The sequence below is a fragment of the Durio zibethinus genome, chromosome 5 (genome assembly GCF_047325235.1).
Source record: "Durio zibethinus cultivar Kanyao isolate XHJ-2024 chromosome 5, ASM4732523v1, whole genome shotgun sequence".
In the NCBI taxonomy this organism is placed as follows: domain Eukaryota; kingdom Viridiplantae; phylum Streptophyta; class Magnoliopsida; order Malvales; family Malvaceae; genus Durio; species Durio zibethinus.
In genome coordinates, this window is record NC_143166.1 from 20,666,654 (window position 1) to 20,676,613 (window position 9,960).

Consider the following 9,960-nt stretch of genomic DNA (forward strand, 5'->3'; position numbering starts at 1 on the left):
TATGACACGTATCATGAATTTATTAAATATTTATATCACATTAATTATTTAATTGATAGTAATAATACGAAATGTAAAATTAATTAATGAAATAATTGATGAAATATCAAAATAAATTTTTTTTTTTTAAATATTAAACTAAAAAAAATATAATACAAGGTATTTTACATGTTAACAGTAAAAAATAAATAAAAAAAAGGGTGTACTTACTTTTTTTTGGCCAATAACCAAAAAAAAGGTGTACTTAAAAATGGGAAAAGGGTAAATTAGGGAATATGAACATTCAAAAAGAAAGCCCAATGGGCAACGGCAATCCGCAATCCCATCTCTTAAAGTGTTTCGTCTCTCACATTCTCACCGTTGCCGTATCTCAACACAAAACATCTTCAACTCTCGCTTTGACCATAAAAAAGTACCATTCAATTCTCTCTCTCTACCTATCTATCTGTCTTTAATATTATATTAATTTTTATTCTTTTAACAAGAAATTTTCATCCCACTGACAGAAAAATAAAAAGACCAAAACCCAAAAAAAAAAAAAAAAAAAAAAAACCTGAAACTCTTTCTTCCTATCTCCCTTTTTTTCTTATTTTTTTAATTTTTTTTTGTGTCTGCTAAAACAACAGTGTATCTATTAGATTGATGTGTTTGAAAGTGTATAAGATTTTATCGGTAGACTTACTGTTTCACTTGTTCTTTACTTTAATCATTTAATTCATTCATTCAACTTTCAATCCTATTCTTTGTTTTTCGTCTTTGTTTTCTGGGGGCTTGGAGAGGGAAAGAGGACGGGATCGGACGGCTGCCGATCTTCTGCTCAGGTCCATCGTACAGTTAGGTCCTTCTCTTTGTCAGCTCTTCTCCCCACGTAAGTCTATCCATCTCTCCAACTCTCCATCTCCAGTTTCCACCACCTGAACTCTGCACAATCAATGGCTAAAAATGCACTTGCCTTTTTAGGCCAACTTTTCATCTCTCTCTTCGCCTTTTCTTTTTCCGTTTTATATTATTATATAAAATTTATTCAATCATTTCCTTATTATCTCTCTTTCTGCACTATTGCTTCTCTCTCGCTCTCTACGTTGTTGTCTTCCTTTAATAAATCTGCTCTTGCACTAATCCGATTAATTGTTTCCATTGCCTACTTACAATTACTTTTCTTTTTGTTTTTAATATAAGGTTTTATTTTTTTTTTCTAATGCTGTTTTTATTGCATGCAATGAAGCTTTCTGAGATTTTTTTTTTGTTATGGGTTGATTTATTTATCAACACTTAAAATTTTCTTGATTAGCTTAATATTAAAGCAACCGTTTTTATTCTTGAATTAAACTAATTTTTTTTTTTATCCTTTAGAAACTTTTAGCATGAGTTTTAAACTGTTATTTGTCTTAAACCCTACAGTACTTTTATTTTATTTTTTCCGAAAAAAAAAAAAAACAGTGTAGCAACTTCTGAGGATCAATGAGTTTATTTATATTTTTAATGGGTTTATAAGTTTAGCTATGATCTGCATGTAAATCGAGTTTCACTTTGTTCAAAAGCTTTTATTTTTTTTCGGACTTAAGATTTGTTGATTCTCTGTATGGAAAGTGATTATCAGAAAGGAATTTGCATTTGTTCTTTTTATACAGTGCGTATGGAATCCTTAGTGGGTGTTATTGCATTTGTTCTTTTCATTTAGTTATTTTTTATGTCTGCTTTGATTTGATATTAATGTAACTTTTATGGTTGTTATCAGGAATGGTTTTAAGCCTAGATTTCATGGTAAAGCTCTTTGCTTTCTCATGGGTTTATTTTTTGTTTGCATTTAAAGTTTTCTAAGACATAAATTGAAGCCTAAATGCCTATTTACAAGCTTGATATTGCTGTTGTGGGTTATGATTTAATGATCTAAAATGTTTCTATTTTAGTTCAATGTGAGGAGTATTCAGTTTTTTTTAAAGAAATGCTGTTAAAACCATTTTAGTGGTCTCCTTGGAAAATTCTCTTCTCAAAAGAAGTTTTTGAGAGGTACCTTAAAGTTTGGATTCTTTTTATCTTGTCGTGCTGGTGAAATTTTTTGCTTTTGATGATTGAAATGACCAATAGCCTTGAATATAATAAGAATATTAAAGCAACTATTTTGATAATTATTATGTGGTAGATAGATTACAATGTAGAATATCACTTTTCTATGTGGGAAAGTGGGTTGTCACATCATATGAACTGGTGTTGTTGAATATGAGTCTCAATTCTTGGGCAAGCTGTAGGCACCACTGCTTTATGGAGGCTTTCCTGGTCTGCTTCTATCCTTTACGTTTTCAATAGACTAGTATACAGTTTGTCTTTCTTAATTGGTCTTGCATTTTGCACATTCCACTCTAAACATGTGGCTTGTCTTGGCTGTCCTGGAAATTAAATTTCTCCATTTTAATGTTTATAGCTTTTGTAGTAACCAAATCATCAGCTGGAGTTAAGATGATATAGAAAACTAGCTGTGCCAACACACCAATAATAATGGTGTGAGGGCTTTTATGTATTTTTCGTTTGCATGATGAGAGATTTATATGTGCAGTTACCTGTAAAAATGATATAAAAGGTTTTGGTTATCATGGGACTTACATTGTGGCTGTACACCCTCCCATTGAATCTGCATGGATTTATGGGGAAAAAAGTACTTTCTGTATATAACTTAAAAAAACATTGCTCAGTAAGAAATAGCATGGTAACTAACTAAAGGGAAACACTCCCTAAAAAGTACTTGAGAGAGAGAGAGCCATATATCCTTAGGTGATATTTACTGAATGTTGAATTATATCATGGTATCAGACTTAAAGCAAGTCCTTTCCAAAGTTTTTTTTTTTTTTTAACAAAAAAAAAAAAAAGAGATGGAAGTACCTCTTTCGGGGAATATATCTGATGGTAAAAGTTTGCCATCTTTTCTCACTTTTTAAAAAAATTTTTTTTATTGAATTTGTTGCATTGAAGATGTTATACTGCTTAGCCTAAGGTTGTCCCCCCCCCCCCCTAAATTTGGTTAATTAAGAATAGTTCTTTTAATGATAGATCTAGTGAATGAATTTATTTTATTTCATATTCATATATGTTATCACCTTCTTTGGGCTTAATATTTTTAGCGCTGGTACTGCTCTTTTTTGTATGTACAGTATCTTATTTAGAGTAGATTTTCTTACTTAGTTGTAATGTCATGTTTAGAAATTCTCAATTACAATTCCCTTAATCTTACGTATGATGTTGTTCTGCAGTGAGCAAGTTGTAATTCTGAAACACTAAGAGCCTATGGAACCTAATGGTGATAGGAGAGTGAGGAGAAGGGATCATCTTGCCCAAAAAAATGGAGATGCTTATTTATCTTGTTCCGTTGATGAACTAGATCCATGGACTGCATGGGCATACAAACCTCGTACTGTTTCATTATTATTTATTGGTGCATGCTTTCTTATGTGAGTGCCCTGCATAATATATACTTTTAGCTGAAATTCAACTGTAAATTCTGCATATTTATCCCTTATTAGATTAGAATACATCTTTTGTATTGTTGGTCACCTATCTTTCCTTGTGCATAGAAACTTCTTTTTGGCTAGAATTTATATCTTTTGGTTTGAATTTATGCATATGTTTTTGTTGCAAATGGATGTCACACTTTTAGATTTCATAAACCATATAATTGTCCACGGGTCCTAATTTTGGAACTTGTTTTTGTTGCATTTACTATGTTGTGGAAAAATTTTGTTATCCTAGATTGCCCAAGTAGAGCTTAATTATCATTTTGAATTAGTTTTTCTGCTAGTCTCCTTCCCTTATAGATATTGTTATTGCTGCTATAGTGTCACCAACATGCCTAGCAAATCAAGGTTTGTGAGCAAGGGGATGGGGTCTGTGTTTTAAAAAGGACACTATGGTTACAATGATGCTATGGTGTTTGAGAGTATTTTAAAAATTTTAAGAAAATATCATGGCAGCCTACATATATGTTTTGAATCTATATCATTAAACAAATGTTATTTAACTATAGTTGTTTCTTTTTCTTTTTCGATTTTTCCCTTATAAAAGGAACTGTTCGGTAAGGCAAACAATTGTTGCATTATCTATTTTTCTAAATGCTGCATCCTGATAATTTTACAGTTTTCTTCCATTTAAATAAGGTAATTTCTTATAATAGTGTTCTATAAATGTTTTCTACCAGGTGTACCCTGTACTGTGTCCTTAAGTTACATATCCCACTCTTTAAATTATTTTTCTGGATACATAGCACAAAACAATAAATAACATGCATATTTCTCTTTCTTTTTTTTTTTTTAAAAGGAATGAACCTCATTCACTTTTATAATTTAAAATTATATTTCAATTCTTATATTAGTATTTATTTGTTGTCTATATTTGTTTACCAGATGGGCAAGTGGAGCTCTTGACCCTGAGATCAGCGAATCTGGTGATCTTGTGACATCTGTAAAAAGGTTTCTATTTGTTTCTAATGGCATTTTACTGTTTTCGCTTTTTTACTTGCTGACATATTTTAAGTGGCTCCTGTGGGCTGTTTTTGTAGGGGTTTATGGGCAATGATTGCAGTTTTTCTTGCTTATTGCTTGCTGCAGGCTCCTTCTACGTAAGTTATTAGTTTGATTTCTTCTGTAGAACTTTGTCCGTTTAATTATTTTCCATTGGATTCTCTAGTTTTAGCGACTCTAAAGATTTTTGCTTGTTCTTGGCTTGTGTATCTAGTGGGAATAGCTATATATATATTTTTTACAGTAAGTCAACTTAGTTTCTAGAGAATTTACAGCTCTTTTGCTTTATATGACGGAAGAAACATTGAGTTCAGTTTTAAAGGAGCCATATGTATCATCTTGTCTCATGGTCCAAGCATCAGATTTTCCTTGTTTATTTGGCCCTTAAAACCATTTTAATAATGTTTGTCTACTTTGTTAACACGGTGCAGACTAAGGTGGTGTAGTCTCCCATTTGACTGAGTAAATTTACCTTGTGCATTTCCTTTGGTTGGTTGCATTAGTAGTAGCAGGTTTAAATCCCCCTATTTGGTATTGATTTTCCTTACAACTCTTTTGGTACATTAAGAAACTTCCTGAGAAAGCTAGAGGATTTATTTTTGTGTAACCTTTTAGAAACATAGAAATTTGAATTTTCCTTATTCAGAATACATATCTAAACAAAACACTCGATCCGTCGGAGGTTTTCATGATAAAGGAAGGTTGAAATTACCCAAGAGAATTGTCAATGACTTTCAGTTGTTTTCTCTAGGCTGTTAAAGCAAATGTGTTGTCTATGTGGCCTGTATATTCTGATGGTTGAAGAACTAAATCATCTATAGCATCATTAAGTGCTTTTACTTTATAAATATTCACAGTTTTATTGCCTGAGTGGCTTTATGTGCATCATTGTTTTACATTTTAAACGTGGTTGAACCTTATAATTGGGGGGGGGGGGGTGGGAGGTGAGATTTAAAGTTGGATTATGTATTTGCATTTCTATAAGATCCCTTTGATCTGTCCTATAAATGGTTTTGATGATGTCATAGCAATTCTATTCTGATTATCCATAAATTTTGTTTATGGACAACTTTGAGTTTAATCTGCATTCTTTTTGTTTTTTATAATCTGTGTTTTAATCACCAGCATGTCATATTAGTGTGGTTAGTGGAGTGTTAGTTTTATTGCTCTAACAGATTAAAATTTTAAACTTCTTTGCAGGGTCCTTATTCGGCCACATCCTGCAATTTGGCGTTTAGTTCATGGAATGGCTGTTGTTTACCTTGTTGCACTCACATTTTTGCTTTTTCAGGTTAATTTCCTTGTGTTCATCTTTGATTTTTTGCATTGTTTATTTATTTTTATATATTACACATGCATATTTGCATTCATCTATGGTAGCTTTTCTATTTTTTGTTGGTCGACATTATGTACTGCACCTGGACTTATAATTGTTAGCATAAACTCTTGCCCCCTTTACAATTTACAGCTTTTGGTACTGGTAAGTGTTAACATGTCATCAGTTAAGAATATCACATGATGCTCACCCTTGTGAATAGGATCTGAGGTGCACTACTTGCAAACATCAAATACATCTCTCTCTCTCTCTCTCTCTCTCTCACTCTCTCTCACACACACACACACACACATGGAAAAACATGGAACATACATGTATATATGCATAAAGGGTTGTAACTCAGTAATGTTCTGGAATGATTCTGTCCACACACAAAAGTACAAGTTGTCATCCAAAGTTGAATTAATGATTAGTGATGGTTGCTCTCAATTCTGCTTTCCAGAAGCGTGATGATGCTAGGCAATTCATGAAGTTTCTCCATCCTGACCTTGGTGTAGGTACTGTGGTTCTGGCTGTGAAACACTTTTAGTTTCATATTTGTTCTTCTATTATAATTCTATTGAAGTTTCTTGATTATTTTGTTTGCATCTTCATGCAGAGCTTCCAGAAAGATCATATGGTGCCGATTGTCGCATATATATTCCTGAAAATCCCTCTAGCAGGTTTAAGAATGTTTATGTATGGATCTTCTTGCACAACCTGGCTACTCTACTTTAGTCTACTTTTTTTAGAATCTTTTTCTTTAGGTAATTTTTTTATAGTGCATGCTTGAGCCTGTGTTTCTTGATGCACTTTACTATGGATTTCTATTTTCACTCTTTTAATTCTCTTATGTTTTAAAAATATTATTTCTAGGAAACGCTGTTTGATGAATTTGTTCTAGCCCACATCTTTGGTTGGTGGGGCAAGGCCATTTTAATCCGCAATCAGCCACTTCTCTGGGTCCTCTCAATTGGATTTGAGTTGATGGAGGTTAGTTTTTTGACTGGACATGCTTATCATTTTTCTTGTTCTGATTTCCCATATAGATGTGTTATTATTGGAAGTCTATGCGCTCCTGTCTGTTTTGCATCAGAAACTAACTACTATGATGGCACATACAGTTTACCTTCCGACACATGCTACCCAACTTTAATGAGTGCTGGTGGGACAGCATTATTCTTGATATTTTGATGTGTAATTGGTTTGGTAAGATCCTGCATTGCCATTTTCTTTTTCCTTTGTTTTTAAATTTTCTTTCCCTTTGTTTAAACTTGTACAGGCTGTGGCATACTAGATTGTCTGCTTTTGAATCATTAAAAGTGATAATGCCATGGATGTGTGCACAAACAACTGAACAATATACATTAGCTGACTGACCTGTTTCTGGGAATACTCTATTTTGAGTTTCATTTTCTATCTTCCAGATGTTTGTTAGAAAGTTTATATGCGGTGTGATAAAATAAAATATTTTGTTGGTAGGGATCATATTTTCTGCTTTGATATTCTCAAGTAGCATTTCCTCCAATTCAGATTAGTTCTGGAGTTCACAGCCCCATTATTTGGTCATTATTTGTTTCTAGCTGTATGGCAAAGGGAATTTTGCAGCCACCCTATTTGTTATTTCTGGTTCTGCTGATTTTTTCATGTATTTGTTGATGCTTCTATGAGAAATGTATAGACTGGATCATGAGGTTATGATGTATCAAGGCATTGAATAGTAGCATATATGTACACTGACTACATGGGTGAAAGAGGGGAAAGTGGAAAGGCAGTGTTTTTTTCTAAGAAAAAGGTAGTTTTAAAACCAAAAAACACTTTAATTGAAATAATAAATTTAAAATGGATTCCAATCATGGTACTTAGGAAGACAGATGACTAATAAAATTCTATTTAAATATGTTATTTTATTCTTTTGTTAGATTTATATGTAATTTTAATAGCTGAATTAGTTTTACTTAGCTACTTACACCAAACTCAGTTACTCCTCAGATATAATAGTATAGATGTGGGTGTGGAAACCTTTATTTAGCCCTACTTATGATTTTAGTCCTCGGTCTGCTTTAGTGTTAATCTCTTAGTTAAGTTTTTCAAAACATGCAATCTAAGTTTGAATAGCAGTTTCTTTATGTCAAGGTTATCAATTATATTGATCCCAAGTGCTTAGTTTGTGCTGCATTTTTTTTTTTGGGTTGGGGGGGGGGGGGGGGTTGAGCTTAGTCCTTGCTGTCGTCATGAATATAGACTTCACTTTATTTTGTTATTAGTTTCTGGTCTGGAAAAAAAGAGTTAATGATAAAGCCTATTTTGACAACATATTTGGTTTGCTTGTAGGTATTTGGGCTGGAATGCATACTGTTAGGTACTTTGACGGGAGAACTTATGAGTGGGTTGGTATAAGTCGCCAGCCTAACATCATTGGCAAAGTATGTTTCTTGTTGTGTAATTACATTTTATAAATGTTAAAACTACTGCAATATTTAAACCTTAGTCTGCTCGGAAGTGGAAATATGGTCACTTTTCCTTTTATGTATGGTTTCTTTTTTTTTTTTCTTTTGACTTCCTGTTTCTTATATTGTTCACTTGGCTTGGAAGCTTAGCCTTGGGCTTCATATTTTAATGTAATTAAAAATTAAAGTCATGCAATGGTCAATGCTCTTTGCTGTTGTTAGGTTAAACGAACATTAGGACAATTTACACCAGCACATTGGGACAAAGATGAATGGTACCCCCTGCTTGGTCCATGGCGATTCATTCAAGTTCTCAGCCTTTGCATTGTTTTCTTGACAGTAGAACTTAATACATTCTTTCTAAAGTTTTGTCTCTGGATTCCTCCTCGAAACCCTGTGATTGTGTATAGGTTGATCTTGTGGTGGCTAATAGCAATACCAACAATTCGTGAGTACAATTCATACCTCCAAGACCGGTACACTCTTTCTTTCTCCATTTGATTTGGATGCAAAAATACATAATGATAGAAAATGCTAATAACCCAATGAAGATATTTCTTGTTTCACCTAAAAACACTAGTCAATTTTTTTCAGAAAACCAGTGAAAAAGGTTGGAGCATTTTGTTGGCTTTCCCTTGCAATTTGCATTGTTGAGCTTCTCATTTGCATCAAGTTTGGACATGGTATGTTCCAATAACATGCAATATTTTAAGATAGTTGGTTTGAATTTATCTTAATAGTTTATATGCTAATGATAATGGTTTCGAGGTTGATTTCTGTTTTCCATTTTCCAGTTGCATTAATCTCTTATATTTTTCATAGGTTTATATCCCAAGCCGATGCCAAAATGGTTGGTAATTTTCTGGTTGTCCATCGGAGCGGCTCTTGTTTTATTCATTCTCATATGGTCTTGGAAACTGCAGCAGAGCTACAGCAAAAAGAGACGATAATTTTGGAAATGCAGAACATTATTCTTTGGTTACTTACTGTTGATGTGAGTACCCCTCAATTGTCTGTAAATGCGAATATCACTGCATAAATTGTAAATGCTTATAACTTAGGTATTGGATCTCAGATTCAAGTTCAAGATATTGATTCTTTGTTGTTAGGATAGTTAGAGAAATGCTTGTATGTTGAAGCTCGCAAGTTCTGACTTTGCCACCATTTACCAATGGGGCAAAATTTTCCGAACTTGTCTTGAGTATCAACTGATTCAGATTTAGAAGCTTTTAATGATGTATTTCTCATTTTTCAGATGCCGTTTATTTTATTGGATTTTGCCACCCTTTCACTTTAAAGGTTTCTGCTGAATTTTCCAACTCTGCAATGGGGTTGTCTTGCAGGTTCCTAGAATTTTCATTTTAGAGCAAATTCATGGCAGATACAAAAAGGACTAGCCAAACTAGATTAATACTGCGGCTAAAATTACAATTGAAAGTAACTTCGTCGTTTAGATACCAAAATATCCCTTAAATATAATTAAAAATTATCATTTCTATTATCTTATTGTAATTAATTGAGGTGATATACGATTATGTACATTCGATTAAGTACCTCCGATAGTGGAAATTTTGATGTCGTTAACTTTCTTTGACAATTAAGAATTTTATCACTGCGAACAAAATTAATGGAGAACAAAAGAAAAAGAAAAAGAAAAAGTAAAAAGGTTGTGTTTAAAATTTTTTTT

At 32.8% G+C, this 9,960-nt stretch overlaps 1 protein-coding gene across 6 annotated transcripts; it reads left to right on the forward strand.

Moving 5' to 3' along the window:
• The first annotated feature begins 321 nt into the window (after positions 1–321).
• Positions 322–9,527, forward strand: LOC111283034 (L-serine--phosphatidylethanolamine / L-serine--phosphatidylcholine phosphatidyltransferase). Of its 6 annotated transcripts, XM_089760847.1 has the most exons (16): positions 435–868; positions 1,739–1,764; positions 1,911–2,010; positions 3,246–3,443; positions 4,392–4,457; positions 4,547–4,606; positions 5,709–5,799; positions 6,287–6,341; positions 6,443–6,522; positions 6,700–6,816; positions 6,948–7,032; positions 8,158–8,249; positions 8,496–8,548; positions 8,684–8,749; positions 8,868–8,956; positions 9,096–9,527. In XM_089760847.1, exons 4-16 carry the CDS (start codon positions 3,280–3,282, stop codon positions 9,221–9,223), a joined length of 1,146 nt encoding a protein of 381 aa, XP_089616973.1. In that variant the 5' UTR covers positions 435–868; positions 1,739–1,764; positions 1,911–2,010; positions 3,246–3,279; the 3' UTR covers positions 9,224–9,527. The 6 variants fall into 6 exon arrangements, with proteins under 6 accessions (XP_022727134.1, XP_022727135.1, XP_089616973.1 ...); XM_089760845.1 differs by lacking the exon at positions 1,911–2,010 and having other exon boundaries at positions 436–868; XM_022871400.2 differs by lacking the exon at positions 1,911–2,010 and having other exon boundaries at positions 365–868; positions 8,496–8,749.
• Positions 9,528–9,960: the final 433 nt, after the last annotated feature.

Coding starts and splice junctions, on each gene's coding strand:
- LOC111283034 (XM_022871399.2), top strand. CDS start 3,280: ATGGAACCTAATGGTGATAGGAGAGTGAGGAGAAGGGATCATCTTGCC. Junction 4,607..5,708: donor TTGCTGCAGGCTCCTTCTAC/GTAAGTTATTAG, acceptor ACTTCTTTGCAG/GGTCCTTATTCGGCCACATC. Junction 6,342..6,442: donor CCATCCTGACCTTGGTGTAG/GTACTGTGGTTC, acceptor ATCTTCATGCAG/AGCTTCCAGAAAGATCATAT.